The 20370-nt window shown below is 37.9% G+C and overlaps 1 protein-coding gene across 4 annotated transcripts in view; it reads left to right on the forward strand.

Moving 5' to 3' along the window:
* tnikb (TRAF2 and NCK interacting kinase b) overlaps positions 1-20370 on the forward strand; it is a 65405-nt gene that overhangs the window by 4955 nt on the left and 40080 nt on the right. For all 4 annotated transcript variants that reach the window (XM_066660954.1, XM_066673591.1, XM_066666756.1 and 1 more), the window contains exon 2: positions 11263-11328. In XM_066660954.1, coding sequence (XP_066517051.1) covers positions 11263-11328 — 66 coding nt within the window. The remainder of the gene's footprint in view (positions 1-11262; positions 11329-20370) is intronic.

A 20370-nucleotide genomic window follows, 5' to 3' on the forward strand; every position in this document is an offset into this window, starting at 1 on the left:
AAATCAGAAACTGAAAAATGGGACAGAGGGAACTGTACGATAATATAGCATTTTACACCTGCTAACGCCTACAAAGTGAAGTCTCACTCTCGTTGGTTCTGCATTAGCTCTAAAGAGAGGACGCCCTTTCTGATTACTGTTGAGATTACGGCCAGCATGTGCGATGAAGTGAAATGTGTCATTTGTGATGGAACACAGCTTAGCTTAGCCGATTTACGATGACCCAGTGCCCGCGTGAGCCGAGCCTGTCAAAAGAGCGGTAACGAAGCATTGACAGCAGAGGCGTAGAGGTGTAATGTGCTAATGTGCTGCTGTAATTGGCCCTGAATTAGAGTTCCTGCTGGATCATTTGATTTATTTAAGGCCTAGTGGTTTAGGGAGCTGCGTTTGGGCGTATGACTCAGTGAGGGCAATCTGTTTCTCTTTGCACGCGTGGAAGACAGCTGCTCTGTTCAAAAACCTTGCCACTTGCTTCTCATACTCACTGCTTCTAATGGCTTTTGTGGACACTGTACTGACTAGGGTCTTCATGCAATTCAGGAAAGATTTAATGACCTTTAATGACATTTCAAAAGTGATGAAGATAATAAATTGCGCCTCCTTTGTGAAAGGGCTTTGCAGTTATTGGTCAATTTCTTCTCTCTTTGCTATTTTTACCCTTTTTATGTTCCTTATCTAGTGGCATGCTCTGCAGGGCTTGTTTTTTTAGAACAGGTATGTGCCTGTAATCACTGCAGTGAACCTGTCAATAGGTCAGAATATATGCTATTGGTCAATAGTCCCTTCAGGCACTTCATTGATATGTAGGCCCATAGCTGCTAAGCTGAAGGCTTTAGTTTTCCCCCAGCATGTCTGAGCAAGTTTTTGTCAGCACCTGTATTTCAAAAGAGGGCTCTTTTGTTTGTTTTGTGTGCTACTGGAATGAACTTCACTGCAGAAACCCCTGTGTGTTTTTATGTTTGAGAGCTGAAAAGCTGATTTTCTTATTCAGTATTCCACTGTATGCATGAACTGTGACTGAAACAAATCCCTGCTTTGTCATAAGTATTGTGCTCTGTGTATTTTGTAGCTGTTAATTCATTAATAAACATTGTATTGTTGACTTATGGTTGTGGTAACAGTGTTTATCCTTCAGTATTGTTGCTCTGTAATAAGCAGCATGCAGTAGCGTATATAATGATTTGTATGTACTATGACTATAATGTTAGCTATGGTTGTTTCTCTTTAGCTAGTAACAAGACAGTTGCAAAGCATTTTGTGAAAAGATGTAGTCTGTGTTTTTGTAGAAACCAGTAGTTTAAAAAATGTCTTTCTCCTTTACTTCCCTCTGACTTCTAAAGCCACTCCCCTAAGGCATGGAGTGATCGGGGTGATAAGAGCGGTTCTACACAAGCAGGTTAACCATTCATTCATGTTGATCGGTTTGAGGTAAATAATTGGATGAAGTTTTTACACTTCTTTTGGCTCATATAGAAATGGAATTTTTTTATTTATTTGATCAGAGCCCTTATTTTAGTGATTTATCAGGATGTAAAGAGTATTTAAAGAAATAACACAAAAAGTGTTCTTAATAAAGGACACCCCCTCCAGCTTTAATATTGAAATGTGTAGAGCTCTACAATACTGGTAGGTCGATCATATTTTAAGTTTTATTTTTAACTGTAGTGTTTATTTCATATTACACAATGTCATCATTATGCAATATCCTATATACTGTCAGCATGTTTCATTGCTGGGAGAGCATTGGCAGGCCTGTTTAATTAGATTTACTTCAGTGCAATACGTGAAAAGGTACTCCAGATATTGTTCTATTGGTATGTTTTATTCCTACACAGCAAATTCACCAGTGTTAAATCAACACTATTAGTGTTAAATGAACAATGTTAGTGTAATAATTTAACACTGTCAGTGTTAACACTAATAGTGTTGATTTAACACTGAAGAATTTGCTGTGTAAACTATTTTTCTCTAGAAAATATGAGCACATAGTTTCACTCCCTTTGTAACTCAATATGTAAGAGTGCCCTAAAACAGAAAAACAAATCCATTTTAGAGCCTTAGTTTTAAGTTTAATAGGTACACCTACCATTTACATGCCCATACATACTTTCCCATAAGTAATATAGGTTCATGGTGTTTGATTCATATGTCTGTGAGCAATGATTCACTGTTGGAGTGAAGGGCTTGAGACTCTAAACTTTTGACTTGATTGGTTGAATAAATATTGTAGAATATAAACTTTTTTTGTAATATCATGTACAGAGTACCGTGAAATGTACTATATATCTCTTTGTGTCATAGATTTTTCGTGACTAATTACTGGGGATGTGTATTCCGAATAATACAATTAAAGATTACAGATTAACCTTGGGGAATATGGATTTGACCATATTGGGCTTTCCAATAGCACAACCAGGATAAAAATTAACATTTAAAGTCTGTAATAGATGAAGTACATTTCAAACCAAATTCAAAATGAACCGGGTCAACCAGTAGGTTTCTGTGTCTGATGAAGTTTGAATAATGAAGCTGCTACTTCAGATGAGCTAACTCGGGAGCTAGCTTGTGCAACACTGTTTTGACATGATCCTTGAATATTTATCTAGGTTTTTTTCTCTCCAGTGTATGATGTACCTCGATGTTGGTTTGTAGAGGTCACACTGAGATTGTTCATGCAGTCTTTGCAATAATAGTGGCAAAGTATAATATATAATATATTTACTTAACTGTAAAAGCCAGTAGCATTGTGGTACTACAGGTGCTACCACACAGCTCCAGGGTCACAGGGTCTTGGGTTCAATCCTTGCCTTGATTCACTGTCTATTTGGAGTTTGGTGCCTGCATCAGCATTGGCTTTCTCTGGATGTCTGGTTTCCTCCCACAGAGACATTTTCCACAGTTGTGAGTGTTCTTGTGACTGGATGAATGTGTGAAATTGTCCACAGGTGTGAAAGTGCGAGTGACTTGGTGAGTGTGTTGTGCTGAACTGGTGCCCTGTCCAAGGTGTGTTCCTACCTTGTGCCCAATGATTCCTGGTAGGCTCCAGACCCACTGCGACACTGATCCGAATGAAGCAATTACACAAGATGAATGAATGAATGAATAATTTTAAACGCAAACAAAACAGTCACATTGTACAACCCTGTTAAATCTAGTTTTTGCCTGAATTACTGGCCTGTATATTTTAACTATGTGCAGAAGCAAAACCCAAGTTGTAATTTTAATATTCAAATACTGGTATGAGGAACAGGTTTCATAGTACTCGAATACACATTCATAGCCCTAGATTGTATGCAGCGTACACAGTAAATGATCGGAGAGTGAGGCCATTTTAACATTTGGTTGTAGTACCATGGACCATAAGCAATAGGAAACATAGCTGCACACAGTTGTCTCTTGGCCAGTTGGTTGTTGTTGTTTCATTGGATGCATGCAGAAAAGACACATTTCCATGTGTGGATAATTGCAGTGTTTGCATATAGAAGTGTCACTGCCAGTAAAGCAGTCTATTTTTGAGGTTGAAATTGGGCAAAGAAATAATCAAGCTTCTGTTAAAAACAATTGCTGGTTTATAAACAATTACACGAGTCTAGCAACAGCATAGATTACGGTCATGGAATACTGAATACTTTCACTTGTGACGAAAGTATTTATTAAATGTAGTAGACAGTCTAGTATGTAAACATAGATCGGTCCAAGATTACAGCACACCTCCCTGATTCTTCAGCATCAAAAGGTTCGCCACAACATGTAAATAACATATAGATCAGAAAAACAAACAGGTTTCTAACAAGACTTAACAAATGTGTCGATTTTTGGACATTGTGTTCTAGACCTAGGCGACATGTTGAGGCAACACATAGCTGCATTGCCACACAGGATTAACATTTATAATGTGAGAGATTTGATCTCGCTTTTGTTATGTTATTCACTGAAGCGTTTTCAGTTTTCTGTAGTACTGACTATATCATTCATTCATTCATTTTCTGTAGCCTCTTTATCAAGAACGAGGGTTGTGGTGGGTCCTGAACCTGCCTGGAATCATTGATTATTCATTGATTAATCATTATGGGAGGAAAATAGAGCATCCAGAGGAAGCTTATGTAGACTCTGAGAGAACGCACCAAACTCCTCACAGACAGTCACCTGAGGCAAGTCTTGGGTTTGAACCCACAACCCAAGGTCCCAGGATCTATGAGAGTGCCCCACCTTTATGAGCCCTAATTTAAAAATATTTTAAAAAATTATTCCAGAGGAGCAGAGAGAGATGCACACACAAATGCTGCAGTGTTAAATGGCAATGACCAGTCTTACCATGACATATCAACCAGAATCAGTTTATATCTACACAATATAATTTATTTTAGTCCAATTTTTATATACACAGTTTTTTTGTTATTTGTAGTGTGTGACATTCTTTATATTGCAATATATATCTCAGGAAAAATATTGCAATGTCAGTTTTTTCCAATATCGTGCAGCCCTACAGACACAAAGCTATTGCTTATGACCAGACAGTTCTGTTTGATTCTTCTGACCTGGTGATCATGTGCAAACTTCAGTCTGGATTTTTTAGGCCAGTCACAGAGTATGGGCTTCTTTCTTACACAGCAGCCTTTCAAGCTACAGTGATGTAGACAGTTTCATACCTGATGCCTCCAGCTCCTTCACTAGTTTCTTTGTTGCTGTCTTTGGTTTCGTTTGAAACGTCTGGGCCATATTTTGTTCAGCCCTGGGGCATGATTTGTACCGCCTTCTTGAATAATGTAGTGTTTTTTTCTACCAATTTTTATATTTGCATACAAATTGTTTTAAAAGGTCATTTTTATTGTTTGTAAAGTTCCTTGTGTTAGCTTTAGTTGTTTGAAAATAGCTCCTAAAAAAAGGAACTACACTTGTGGAGTTCCACCGTTTTTTTTTTGTTTTTTTTTGTCAGCACCTGCGCCTTTTTTTTTTGTAGATGAATCAGATCCAAATATATTCAGATTCAATAAAATACCAGCTTCATTGTGCTGAAATACAGTAACACATCACTGATTTCTTTAATACTGCACTATATGTGATGTTTTATATAATAGAAAATTTGTGTGCGACGTGGTTAAATATGGTGTTCATAAAAATGGCATTTGGCAGACAGTATGAATGTGATGGTTTGTCAGAACATGCTCAGCTCCTCTTTAACGAGAACATCTATGACGTTAATCAAAATCTCTGTGATTCTATCAGAACATTCACTGCTATAACAAATACTGTTTTGTTTGGACATTTTTTCCAGTTCACCAAAACTTTTAGCATTGTAAAAATACAACTGTGTTTTTTCCTTTGGCTGTTGGTGCAGTACCAAAAGCCTTTGATAAGCCAAAAGAAAAAAAAAGGCCATAGAGTACAGCAGAATGTTTTACTTCACTTCAGTAATGTCCTAAGCTAGATAGCTAGGAATGTTAAGTACAGTACCAGTCAAATGTTTGGATGCATCTTCTCATTAGTCATTGGTGGAATAGGGCTATTTACTGTATAGAGCTGTATATAGAGCTCCTACCTCTGCACAACCCAAGTGATGGTCTCAAACACATTAAGAAGGGAGCAGTTCTACAAATTAACTCTTGATGAGGCCACAGCTGTTCACTGAAAACCATTCAAGGTGATGACCTCATGAAGCTAATTGATGAAGCCAAGAGTGTGCAAAGCTGTCATCAAAGCAAAAGGGGGCTACTTTGAAGAAACTAAAGTATAAAACATATTCTGATTTGTTTAACACTTTTGTGTTTGCTACACAATTCTATATGTGTTCCTTCATAGTTTTAATGTCTTCCATATTCATTTACAATGTAGAAAATAATAAAAAACAAAGAAAAACCATTGAATGAGAAGATGTCCAAACTTTTGACGTGTATGTACATTCACAATACAGTGATCCCTCGTTTCTCGCGGGGGATGCGTTCCAAGACCACCCACGAAAAACGAATTTCCGCAAAGTAGAGGAAAGATTTTTTAATGTATTTAACGAATATTTGGACTTTTAAAACCCTCCCTGTTACTGTTAACAACTCACCCTTTGCATTAAACCGTCATTCTATAATGTTTTTCAGCTGGAACTACATGTGAAATCCCACCAGTTTCTTTAATAGAGTAATTCCTAAGTTGTGATTTAGCGTCAGTAAATTTCAGTCGGATGTGGACATGAACAATACATGTACGTATGAAATACTTGTAAATGATATATTTTGTCACCTATAGGCCTAGTCTAATACATGTAAATAATAATAAAAAAATACTTTTAATTTACACACCATAAGAAAACCTGCGAAGTAGCGAATCCATGAAAGTTTAACCGCGAAGTAGCATTACTTAATAAGTAGGGATTACTGTATGTGGAAAATGACCCAAAACAAAGGAAACTCTCCGTGAGTGGGCGTCGCATATTTTTGGAACGGTATATCAGGTTTTTGGCACGTTTTCAGATTGAACAGATATATAAATTTAACGGAAGCATGTTACTTAATATATATTACATATATAAGATTACAGTAGCTAATATTGCTGTGCACTTTATAAAATCCTGAAGAGATGGGCTGAATTATTTGTGGATATTGTGATTTCATTTGCAATTATTTTCTATAAATTACAGTTCAAGTCTCTTTTGATAACCAGGTAGACCTGTTTTTAATTTTAAGCATAGAAGACTGTATTTCTGAAGCTCAAACCTACATTAATCTCTCCCTGGTCTGTAAGTGATTGACCCTGTCTGATGCTCTGATCTTCACAGTTCAATGTCTGTGCATCACACAGTTTACACAATTAGCAATACTGCTCAAACCTGCGCAATAAAACGGAACACTGTGTTACAATTCTGCTTGTGCATATGATTAATGAAGAAGCCTTATGAATGCATTATAACACATATGTGAATCTTTGATGTGACCAATTGACCTGTACTGTTTTTTTTTTGGATCCTGGATCATAGTTAGATCATAGATAGTAAACATAAATTACGTTGATTACATAGATCACATAAAGCAGTTTTGTGATGGGTTAGAGACTCTTTTGTATAATATATCTGTATCACAAAAGCCAATGTCAGCTTTTAGAGGTCAGTTGTCCCTGGCAGTTATTACCTTTCATTCATTAGAAATTATTTTTCATTTCTAGGTCATTGAAACAATGAAGAAAAGCTACTGACGTGTATGCAGCCTTGTTTTGTGAAGTGAGGCATAGTTTGACGTAAATCTGTAGATAGAGAATGTAAATAGAAAGTAAATATATTATTTGTTTGCCTAACTCAGTTTGTCTAAAAATAAAAATGATCCTATATGAATAGTAAAGCAGAACAAACTGAATTCTTTTCAACTTTATTAGGGTTAACAGACTATACATTGTGCAGTACTAGCCCTGCTATGGGCAGTTATTGGTCCTGGGCAAAGCCTGAAGTGTTATCGCCCAGGGAAAGGAGCACTCGTTTCTTCTGAGCTCGAATATACTCTCTTTTAAAACAGGCTGAGTTATGGTGTTATTTCCCTGTAATGGAGGAAGGAACAGCAGTAATGGTGTGTAATTTAAGGCTGCTGAATGCAGCTCCAGACTTCCCTGGGAAATCAGCCTGTTAACGGCTGGCCGTGGGAGGCACAGCCATTCTCTTGTTTTACCAAGCCTGGGCTGAAGCAGGTGAATTGTCCCTCTTTATGGTTTGTACAGTCCGTAGTCTCTGCCTACCTGTCTGTGTGGGTGAGATTTGGAGGAAATTCACACCGTTTGGCAGGAGAAAAAAAAATCGCGCTGCTATAATCCCTGCCCAGAATCCCAGAATAGATGCTCAAACATGGCGGCCTTCCATTTACCTTTCCTGTTCCCAGTATCTGAATTATAAAAGGTCATGTGCAGGGCAGGGTGCATTTCTGCACTGATTCTGGGACAAATTAACAGTGCGCTGAATTAGGTATGCTGAGATCTAAGCTGCTGGTTCAGGCAACTCGCAGTATTATTAGGAAGAATTTAGAAAAAATGATTATATGCAGTGCGTTCAGAAATCTGGACATAGATGTATTAATATAAATCAAGCCGTGTACTATTTAGTCACTGTCTGTTTTAAACAAAAGTGTTTTTAATACCAGCAAAGAGTGACACCCACCCTCTAAATGTTGTGTACATGGCCTAAAATAAATGTATGGTTCTGCTTTGACAAAGTTTTATAACCTAACAGTTGTAGTAGAATGAGAGCCAGTGTAGACCAGTGGACTGCTTTGTATTTTTAAAACGGGCCCCTCAGGCCATCCTGGTCTTTTTATCATTAGGTATTCCACAAGGCTGCTCTAACTAACTAGGCCAACATAGCAGCTGTTTTCTAGCTATGATAAAACTTCAATCTTCAGGCAGCTCAGAATAAGCTACACAAAGGGGTATGTTGTCTTGTCATGGTAAATCTAATTATGTTTTAGATTTCAGAGTAAAACTGACAGGTGAAATTTATTGCCATTATTTTTGGCTCATAACATGAATGGGTTCGTTTTTTTTTTTAAATATGGCTGCATGGATATGTTTGCAGGACACTTCTTCAGAAACTGTATTCTGTTTCAAAGTAACATTGGCTCTTTACACCAGCTAGTGTGTAGTGTTTTCAGTTCAGACATTTCAGTAGCATAAGGCTGTCTGAGCTTTTGGGGGCTTTCATTAGGGGCCTGATTCAGACTTGTAGGCTTGAAATGTTGGTTGGTTTAATACAGTCTCAGGATAGGACAAATTAGACTCCCACCCATAAGCCCAGACCTTTGGCCATCCTGATGTAGGCCAGAGATCATGATGTTATGATGGAATCCAAACAGTGCCTAGTGGTCTGCTTGACCTAGTTTTCCCACACGTGCTTAATGGCTGGGTGTTAGAAGTCACGCTGTGTTTTAAAGAATCTGGCTAAGCTTTTTGCAGCCTGCCCACCCTCTGCTATGCTAGGCAATACTCCACATGTCAAGATACACTGATAATATCTGCATGCTGAAAACTCATGTTTATTTCAGAGGATGCATCTTCAAGTGTCTTTTTGAAAGTCAGCTTCTTTGCTCTTGGTTGAAATTCATGAGGCACCTGTCAGCTGTCCAGAAAATATTACAGAATAGAAGTCTTCCTCCTAAATTATGTTAATGTTAGGTGTACGTGTAGATTCTGGACCTTGAGAGAGAGTGGAGCCCAAATTATATGAAAGTCTGGTAATAGATACTGATAATTATTTTAAGGAGCTAAAAATTTTAGTACCTGCTTTATAATTAATACATAGGCAGGTTCTATTACACACTTTTTTAACTGAAAAATAGCACTGTCAGTTTGCAGTGTTCTGAAGAAAAAGCCTGAGGATATAATAAGCCTGGAATTGTAAAGGGTTTCTTGGTCCAAATTAAACTGATTCAAGCAGAAGAAATATAATGTAATGGTATTAATGTGTAGCACAGGATTGGCATTTCCCAGACTCATAGTTTCAGATTCTAACCCTAGGTTGTTGTTTTTTTTAATTAAACAAGTACAGCAAAGAAGCCATTATATTAAATGTGCTGTAATATTGGAAATTTCCTCAACAAGAAAAGTCCTGGCCTTTCCGTTACTGAGCCACATTGCACTATGTAATTCAGCCTTTTCAGTATTTGTCTGATTAACTTGTAAGGCACATCAGAGCCCATTTTCTTTGATTATCTTATAGATCTATGAATGAATTAAAGGTTTTCTTCATACTAGGGTTTGATCTTTACTAATACAAGGACAATAATCTTATTGTTATAAAGCACCAAAACATAGAAGTACTTGTAACACCCCCTTATAGGATTCATGTATGTGTGGCTAAATGTGTGTGATTGAGTTACAAAGCAGTTGTGTGAGGAGCTTCGAATTTAAATAATTCCTGAACATCAACACTTTAATGGCAGGTTTTGCCAATAAATCTGTGGAACCACAAGATCCACCAACCACTACATCCACCAGGCTGTGCTGGAGACTTTAAATTCCATTAACTATTTATCATCTTTTAGCTTTAGTTCGCGTTTTGTTTTATCGTTCTCATCACATTCTTCTTTGTTATAATACATACATAATAGGTGCAGAGTGTCAACTTTTATAAAGACTCCCCATTTGGTGCCCTAAATGACAGCTACTTTTGGATCGCCATGGCAACTTGTCTATTCATGCTCATTGTTCGAGGTTTGTTGCGTTATTTATTTACGTGCTTTTTCATGCGTTTCATGCTTGCTGATGCACACTGCTTTCTGTCAGCTGTGATAAGTGGCACACGCCAATGCAAATGGTGCAGGCTCTTTTTACTTCAGCTCCGTTTTGACAAGAGGCCCTGATGTCATAATTCTTTTCACCTCCTGTTTGAATGGGATTATTGACTTCTATTCATTTCGCTGTTGAAATGTACGAGGCAAACAGGAAGGAGGACAATTCTAAATGTGCCTTGAATGTAACTTGTGATTTTTTTTGTATTTTTTAGCTAATAGTCATTCAGGTTGAAATTCTTGTCCTTGAAGCTTGAAATCACACTGATTCTCTGGTGATGCAGCGCTGACTCATTAGGCGGCATTGTGTGGTTAGTCAAAATAAGGGCAAGAGGAAATTGGCTGTCATTGGTAAAATCAAGTGACATAAAATAGAGGGATGTTCCAGGAATATTACAGCATTTTTCAGTCTAATTTAAATCTGCAGCCTCTGTATTGCACTGTGGATTATCTCGCAGCTACCCATTGACTTGTGGTGTGGGTGCAATTTATGTTAAGTTTTTTTTAATCCTGTCTAATTATGGGGACAGGAAAAATGCTAGTGAATAATTAATATTATGGGTAAAATAATTTACAGATTTCATGTTTTGATAGTATATGATACAGTGATCTCTCAATGTCTGTCAATCATCAGCCTCGTCCTGAATGACACAATAATATACACCGTGTTCTATGTCCCTAATTAATATGTATAAGACAGGCATGTTGTAGTCTGATAAAGACTGTTATAACATGATTTGTCCCATCTCTCAACCATAAGTGGACTAATCATAAACATCCAACAAAGCTTGAGGGCTCTTAATTACCTCTGTCTACCATCATCTTAATTGTGTTCTCAGTGGAAAGTGTTTAAGTGTCAAAAAATGTGTTTCCTTGTTGGTATGCAAGGAAGGGAACATGGAGGAAGTGGCGGCATCTGTATGCTATGGATTATCTAGCAAATCTCCTTGATGCTTTTGTGAGAAAGATTATCGTGGCTAATCTTTTTCTCTTTTTTCAATTTTTCCCCCAGGACCCTGCAGGCATATTCGAGCTAGTGGAGCTTGTGGGAAATGGCACATATGGACAAGTGTACAAGGTAAGTGCTCTTACCAGTCTTCACTGAGCCACCTTTAAGACTAAGTGGTGTGTATTATAAGCCGGTTCACACAGAAGAACACATTACTGCTTAACCTTGTCTTGATGTTATTGCTGGAATTATGGCAGGTGGAACAGGAACTTTCTTCACAGTGACACAGTTGAACTGTTAATGGCGCAGGTGGAGTGCATTTCACTGACTTTATTACATCCTATTTTCAACATAAGAAATACATGTGTGCACTCTCAGAAGGATATATCATTACACACCAAACACAAACCAAACATTGAAAACAATTAAGAGATCAGCAGAATATCTTTCATGCCGTATTATATTTTACTCCTCATAGATAATGCAAAGACTGACACTGGGTGGGCCACATGTTCAGAGGGTTTGAGGTTTTAATTTTTCAAGAGGTGTAGATCTTTTCATGCATTTAGCTGCTTATTGAGAAGCAAGACAACACTTGATGAAGAAAACTAATCTTTTTTTAATCTTTGCTGGCACCATTGGCTGTGCCAGAGCACTGTCTGTGAAAATTCATAATAACAATGTTTTTTTTTTATTACCTTAAGCATCAGATGAAAATCACTATGGGTATAAAATGGGCATGGTATCTTAATAGTAAGAAACACCTGAAGTATAAATTGTATATATCTTCATAAGTTGTCTTGTTCACAATAATGTAAATGATTGAAAAAAATCTATGAATAATTGTACTTGGTGTTCCTTCCGCATCAAACTAAAAGAGACAGCAGCATTGAGGAACCTCATTAGTAAAGAGGAAGAAGAGATTAAAGTGCAGAAACAGCTGTTTTTTGCTTCTCTGTCAGAGAGCTAAAAGAAGAGGTGCAGTGTCCCTGTTAGCTGTTAGCTTCAGAAGCTCTGCTGTCAGATCCGTACTTACCTGTCAGAGTGTTGCCTGTGCTGTTGCTGTGAATGCCTGGAATACCACAGCGTGTCAGGACCCATGTGTTTTCTTACGCTTCAAGGCACTTCTGAGATTGATCCTTCACCCACTCTATTATCCTCTCACAAGCGGGCGAACCTGTGTCACACCGACAGATGTACCCAGATCACTGCATTTGTTGAGACATTCTCCTTGAATTTCTTGCCATGGTCTGAGATTGCAATGTGTTTGAAAAGGGCATTTTGTTGTTGGGCAGGTTGTCACACATTTTATGGGGAAAAATTAAATGAAATAATTGAAATTGTTTCCGGTTTATGATAAAAGAATGGCGTACTATGATATAAAATACTTTCTCTTGTAATTTATTGAAAGGAACATAGACATTCTGTGGACAAAGATGTTCAGTTGTACTTATACAGCTTGTGTAATCTCCGTAGAAATGCATTCAACGGCATGTGTGAGCTTATGGTCACAGTGCTCAGTGGTAAACATTGACTAGAGAGGTATAAATCCCAGTGGGTTTGATTTCTGAGCAGCGGAACTTTGGATGGCACAGCATCCAATACCTACATATAATTAGCTATGTATGTAATAAATTGTGTAATGTCATACCTGTTCTAAGTCTTGATTTCTGAAGATAGAAGGTTGGCTTATAAATTGGTCAGCTTATCTGAATCCTTACCCAGGAAAGTATAAATCAGCAGCCATTCTGTTTACTTCTTTGTCTTTAATGAATAGTCAATAGAAAGCACACGTGGTGTATTACATCCCTGTCCTGACTGGCCCAGTCACTAATAATGTTTTCTCACACAGTCGAAGATTGATTACAGTGCTAAAATTAGGTGGCAATTGATTTATATCAAGTGGCTCATGTTTAAGTGTAGACAGCCATAATGTAAACCCTAAAAGTCATTCAGTGGTTCCTTTAGGCCATACATCGTGTACACTATTTTTATCCTCATAACTTTGTTTACAGTTATATAAATGTATCAATTTCAGCAGACAAAATTCAGGCAATAAGATGCATGAACTGGAAAAAAAAGCAGATGTGATTGCTGTCGAGGCAACTTTAATAATTTGTACAAAGCAGACACTTAAGAACATGGGGTTTTCGGAAGTTATTTCAGATGACATTGACCCATTTCTGTTAACAGTGACACCCCAGAGAACATCAACTCTCCCTGAGCTCCAGTGGGATTACGAAACCGAGGCGACAGGAAGGAGGGTTTAATTGGACTATAACAAGTGTTAGTGTTTCTCTTTGAGCATCCTCCAGCCCACCTCTTAAGGCTGTATGCTGAGGAGGAGCTCAGCCTCCCTCCATCTGTCTCTGTTTCTCTCTCTCTCTCTCTCTCTCTCTCTCTCTCTCTCTCTCTCTCCTTGTGCCTTGTGAATCTATAGCCTCAAATTATTCCGTTTTTGAGTCAGACTTTAGATCCAAAAGCCTTTAGTGTTTAAACCCATCCTAAGCTATTTCATGACCTTTGTGCAGCAACACTTTAGCCTGGTCAGGGTGCAACTGAAAGTATACCTAGTCCTTCGCTTGACAAGTGCTGATACAAACAGTGGCCTTTTCTGACAATCACTCTACTATTTGCTGTAAAAAAATGCAAGCTAAAGATGTGGATTTGTGGATTTACATTAAGTTTAGTCACAAGCTAGTTTTTTGAACGAACAAACAAGAATGGAAATTTACCTCACATATCAGCCTGGTCTTATTCACGTACTTAAATAAATCAGCAATGTTTGTCACTCTGAATTATACCTGCTCACTGTTTCTAACAATATAGGTGTTGTGCATATTTTATATATAGTGTTATACAAGTTCCAACTACACAATCTACCCACAAATCATGTTAACAACTTGTATGTACCCACTGAGCACTGCTTGCTAAATAATGATTTCATGCTGCAGCTAACGACTTTATAGCTTACTAACTTTATATTTTAGCGTATCATCTCTGACCAATGAAAACGTGTATGCCCATTTTCGTCAGTTTTTAGTTTACTACATGATTTCAACATAGCAACTGTCCTTCACGTTTTATGAAAATGTCATGATGAATAGATGCTCCAAATAGTTGGAATTATTATTTTTACATTGATAATTGTGAAGTTTTTCCTTTCTCCTGTAAACTACAAACACAGAACATAAAATAACTTAACTAATATAAAGCCTTTACTGCATCTTGCTCAGATATTGCAGGACGGTGGGACAACAGGTCTACACTGATTTCCAAATGTGTAATTGTCCCCAAATGAGCTGCTCAGTAAGCAGCAGTGACAACTAAACAAACTGCAATTAGCCAGAAACTAATAGAATACAATTCTGCAAACTAGATGAGCTGAGAAATACAGTCTCTCGGAAGGAAATGATCTATTAATATAGACCTTAGATGAATCTGTAGCTTTTGGGATTTCAGAGCTGAGTCAGAGCTTGGTTTCCAAAGGCATTTTAGCACTAAATCATTTGAACTTTTAGCAACAGTGTTCAGAGAGATGCCATTTTATGACCTTTGTGATCCAGCAGTTTAGAGCATACTGAGGCTTCTCTGTAAAAGCAACATGTATCCTCCAAGGCAATTTTAAACCCTATCAGACAGGCGGGATGATGTTTCACCTTAACAACAGAAAATATAGAGAACTTAGAGGGCTTTAGAGGATTGCTGTTTCCCCAGTTCTTTGAATGAGAGGGAGACAGAGGGTCAGATATACTTAGCTTTTCAGCTGAGAATAGGACCGTTTCAGTCTACAATACTAGTATATGAGCCTAAACACACCATTTATGTGCTATGCACCCTGTACATATACATTTGATGATTACAGGCAATATGCTAATTACATATACAGTTTGAGCAACTAGCAGTGGCCAATTATGTTATTTTTCTTTAGTTTTTAAAGCTAGGTTAAATTAGTGATAGTTTCTCAAAAGCTTGTTGCTGAGACACTACTTTCTAAAACATTTGCACTCATAGTGGGTAGATAGAGGCCCAGGGTTTGAACATTTGCTAAAAGAATATTAGCAAACAGAATAACATAGTTTCATTTATCACCATCAGCTGTGAATTGGTGAGAAGGCATAGAACAAAATGTCTTAATGTGGTCTCACTATGTGGTTGCGTTTATATTTTTTCAAACTGTATTGCATTAGAATTGCACCCCTATAGCTTTGTTTTGCTGTTGCTTTAGGAACTTCTGTAGATAGATAGTTGTTCTTCTGTGAGATATGGATTTTTAAAAAAATATGTCTAGATCAAAGGATTCAAATATAGACCTTGACTGCATTTTTTAGTCTTGGATTTGCATTTACTGGTAGGTATGCTACAATGGGCTAAGATTTAGCAACAGCTAACAATCACTAATAAAACCAAAAAAAAAAAAATATATATATATATATATATATACATATATATATATATATATATATAGAGAGAGAGAGAGAGAGAGAGAAACAGTATTTAAGCTCCAAACTTAAATATTTCTAGTCAAATAAAGTCACACTATATTAGGCCTGAATATAAATATATTATCAACTTATCAGTAACAGTATATAGGCTCAATAATTTTTTAACCTCAATAACACCCATTGTGTTTACTGGCATGTTTTGTTACTTAACAATGAATAACACCATTGTTTTAGCTCCGTTCCCTGGTTTTCTCTGGTCTTTTTACTCTGGGGCTGTTATGGCAATTTCTTTGAAACCAGTGGTATTATTTTACTTATATTTTATTTGTTTGGGATATTTTACAATATTTTATATTCCACTTCTAATATCTGAATGTGCACCAATCAGCAGGAACTAATTAGATACAAAATTATTATTATTTGTAACAGGAAATTTGAGGGTATATTAGGGTATATTAATATTTAAATGAATACAACTAATATTATGTCTTATACACTGGAGAGTTACAGAAAATATGAAAGGCGTAGCAGAACTGAAGGGATGCCTATTATTTGGCTGATATGAGTACATTGACAAGCCCATACCTGCATGCCCTTCTCTAAAGCAAGTGAGTGGGAATGAGAAGGAGGAAAGGAATGGATGGAGATGGAGGGGATCAGCCGGCAGTGGAATGTATAAATTGATGTCAACATGGCAGCTGATCCAGACCTTGTCTGTTCCGCTATCTCTGAAATGGCATGTTTGTGCTCTGCATGCTCCGAACAATCCTGTGAATTCTGATGCCCAGCATGCTTTCTGCTGACAGAAATCAGCCTTATTTTTAGAGTCTAGGAGCACTCTTACCAGAGCTGGGTCTGTAATTCTTTGAGTCTGCTAACAAGAAAGGCCAGTCTAGCTAGTGTCGTAGCCTGTGCTAGATTTGTGAGGGCTAATCAGTCCAAATTTTTTTTCTGGGGACACAAAAAACACAAGCATAGTGTATGGATGTTGTTTCACATGCAAATTCTGTCAGTATAAGAACAGACCCTTGAGATTCTCCAGAACAGTGTGTGTTCATTTGCAGTGAGGGGTTGCGTGCAGTGATGAATGGCCTAATTTTGAGACCGAATCTGAGAATTTTTCTTTTCTTGAATTTTTTTTATGTCGATGCATTTCAGCAGCAGCTGGTCATTTCTGGGTGAATGCATATCGTGCATGAGAAAATAGGCTTATACACTGTGAATCATGTCTCAATGGGCTCTGCAGAATGATGAATGATGTATTTGAAACAACAATAATGACGGTATGAAAGGTCTTTAATTGGCTCCGGTGAGATGCTCCTTGCCCCGTCTGCTCCTTTTTTGTTCATTTCTAATTCATTTAGAGCCTTAGCAGGGTTGAAACAAATTGCCAAATGACATGGATTAAGCCTTGTCTGCTCTGTGCTTACTTGCCCTCTGAAATCAGTGGTGTGAATCAGGCAAATTCTAAGGTGCAAAAATCCAGGTTGTTGCGAAATGTACAAAAAAAAAAAAAACATGTAGCTGTCACATGCTTTGGGCGGGATATGACTCACGCTGTAAAATTAAACCTGATATGTTTGGGGAATGGACAAATATTGGAGACTGAACACTTTTGAGAGATGCTGTAACATATACAAGACTGTAGGGTAACATACTGTGTTAGTAAGCCAGCAATAGGTTGTGTCTTTGTGGCATGTTTAGGTGCTTTGGGGACGTCCCATTGTGCATCCCTGGTGGAGCGTGATGGCTATCTCTTCTGAGACTGTGTCGTTAAACAGAGTGGGCTACTTTGCCTGACCCAGCTTCACTCTGTTGTTGCATAACAGGAACAGCTTCATGCACTTGCAATGTCTGCTGAAGTCAGCCTCAGAAATAGGTTAATCTGAGCATAGCTGTTTCATACTGTAGGACTACCCTGGTTAGATCATGCTTTTACTCACCAAGTCCTTTACCCTACTAAACACCACCAATCTGACTGATTGTTATTTATTACCAAGCAGTTTAGCCAAATATTTTATTTATGTTAAATATAGACATATTGTTTATCGCTACTTTTCATATTTGATGTTACAACATGGTTGCTCCCTCACTGGTAAAAACAATACAATTCTATGTCATATTTAAATAGTACCGGACGCATGCACTGCAGTGGTCTAGAGCTCTGTCCAGGGTGTGCTTCTGCCTTTTGCACAATGTTTCTGTGGCCCCACCATTACCCTGATCACTAGTTACAAAAGACAAATGAATAAATGAATAAAATAAGCTATTTTATTGCATCCAGTCTGAGACAATCTTTTGTCATGGACTGCTCTGGGACCAATATTTTAAACTCTAACCAGTCAGATTTTCAAAGTAGGAATCTGCCGTTTATTTTATTGTTATCTATCTGTACAGCTAAAAAAATAATTTAATACCGTTAATCTGTTTTATCAAGTGATTCCTCAGTCTTTCTTCTGCGCTGTATTTCTTTAAGCCTGTATAATTAGCTACAGGATGGTGAGGGCAGGTCAGATTATGGGCCAGAATCTCCACTAAGCAGTGCTCTTAGCTATATTTGACAGATCACAACGGACAGGAAAGGCAGCGTTTGATTTGCTCTATGTGTCCTTGCAGAGAATCCCTTGTGGCTCTTTTACTGACAGAGCGCCATCTTGGGAGACTGAGGCGAGCCATTAAAAAGGTGCCCCGTGTGAGGTAGAAATCTATTCTGGGTCAGAGTGTGCAGCGTCAGGGCCGCATGTCTTCAACTCACATGTGGTGTGCTTTGAAAGTGAGCTGCTCTGAAAGAATGAAACAATGGCCAATAAAAAGAAGGCGACAGGCTGTTCTCACTGAGCTTGACTTCGATTTCTTTTCATGACGAATGCTTTCAAAGATTGTTACGTTTTTTTTTTTTTGTTTTTTTTTTCTCGCTGCAAACTTGACGGAGTGCTGTAGCCCTGGGAAAGAAAAGCCATTTGTCAATGAAGCTCGGATGATTTTCTGCTTTTATTTTGTGCTCCGGGCTTTCAGCAGTGGTTACTCTAAGGATGTTTTGTGCTTGGATGTGCTTTGGTGCTCCATCCCTCTTCAGCCTTGTGTGAAGCTCAGGGATGACAGAGCAAAATTTTGAATGGCAAATGTTACATAATATATTGAACAGTGCTTTATCAATATTACAGTGGTGGTAAACAATTTGATATTGTAACATTCAGTACAAGGATTTATTTTGACAGGTAACATTATGTGGATTTTTATTGTGCTTTTGGGTGAGTTAAATTACGCATGCTGATGAGACAGAGACACTCCCATGAGTGTGTCTACAGAATACACACAGGTGAAGAAACAGGTGAAGAAAATAAGAGTGTATCCACAAGCACAAATTTGGGATCTATACATCTGATAATGATGTGTTGATGGACACCAGTGTATTAGCCAATAGGAAACCAGTGATTTATTTGTGACAAACAGCAAATATCTTAAATGGGACATTAACGGCACCAAGTCTCACCCATTTCACGTTTGTTTTAAACTGTTTCAAAGTTTAGGTGAAATGTGCACCTCTTGTCCTGAAATGGACTGGCGGCCTTTTGCTCAATGATTCCAGGTAGGGACTGGAGCCTCTGTGAGCCTCACCCATATAGAGTGATTACAGAAGTCTGTGAGGAGTGTGGTTTGTTCTCTCTGTGTCTGCGTGGGTTTCCTCCAGGTGACTGTCTGTGAGGAGTGTGGTGTGTTCTCCCTGTGTCTGCGTGGGTTTCCTCCAGGTGACTGTCTGTGAGGAGTGTGGTATGTTCTCCCTGTGTCTGCGTGGGTTTCCTCTGGGTGCTTCGGTTTTCTCCTACGATCCAAAAACACACGTTGGTAGGTGGATTGGCGACTCAAAAAAAGTGTCCATAGGGGTGTGTGTGTGTGTCGCCCTGTGAAGGACTGGTTCCCCCTCCACGCTGTGTTCCTGCCTTGCGCCCAATGATCCCGAGTAGGCTCCGGACCCACTGCAAACCTGAACTGGATTACAGATAATAAATGAGTGAATTAATGAATAATTAATTTATATTTGCTTATATGTTGAATGAAGCCTCCTTTAAAGTCATTAAATAACAACACTGAGCTGGATTTAAAAATCAGACATGTTAATTAAACCCTTCAATCAAGTCATTGAACTGATTGGTCTTAAAGGAACAAAATGTTTTAGTTCTTGGACACAGCCAATCATTCATCACCATCCTATTGGTTATAGTGATTAGTAAATGAGTTCAGTTAAGAAGCTCATTTAAAAATTATGTGGTATGTTGTCAATCTAAAAAGCCACATTTTAAGTGTAAGAAATTTTTAGATGCAATTCTATCAATTTACTTCCATTCTGAGTTTGGGAATTTGGACTTTATAACACTACAGTTGTTATTGTTATCAGAGTTAGTTTCTTGAGTTTTCTGGTCAGTTCTGTTCGCACAGGGACTACACGTACTGTCTTGTTCATTTTGGTACATTTGTTCTGTTGATTGAGTCATCTGTGTATAGAGGGGGAGCTGAGAGACTGTAAAACCTATCACTTCTCTCCTTACTGTAGAGATGGATCTGAGAGGGTCATGGTAGGTCGCATGTCTCAGCAAAGAAATGAGCTTGTCTGGCCAAAAGTGTGAAAATCTTCAACCTCCTCCACCTGCCAGGCCTGTTGCTAGGAGACGGAAGAGGAAGTAGTGAATTTTTTTTTTTGACTTAAAGTGCCATCGAAAATGGAAAA

Source organism: Hoplias malabaricus, chromosome 1, assembly GCF_029633855.1.
Source record: "Hoplias malabaricus isolate fHopMal1 chromosome 1, fHopMal1.hap1, whole genome shotgun sequence".
Taxonomy (NCBI): Eukaryota; Metazoa; Chordata; class Actinopteri; order Characiformes; family Erythrinidae; genus Hoplias; species Hoplias malabaricus.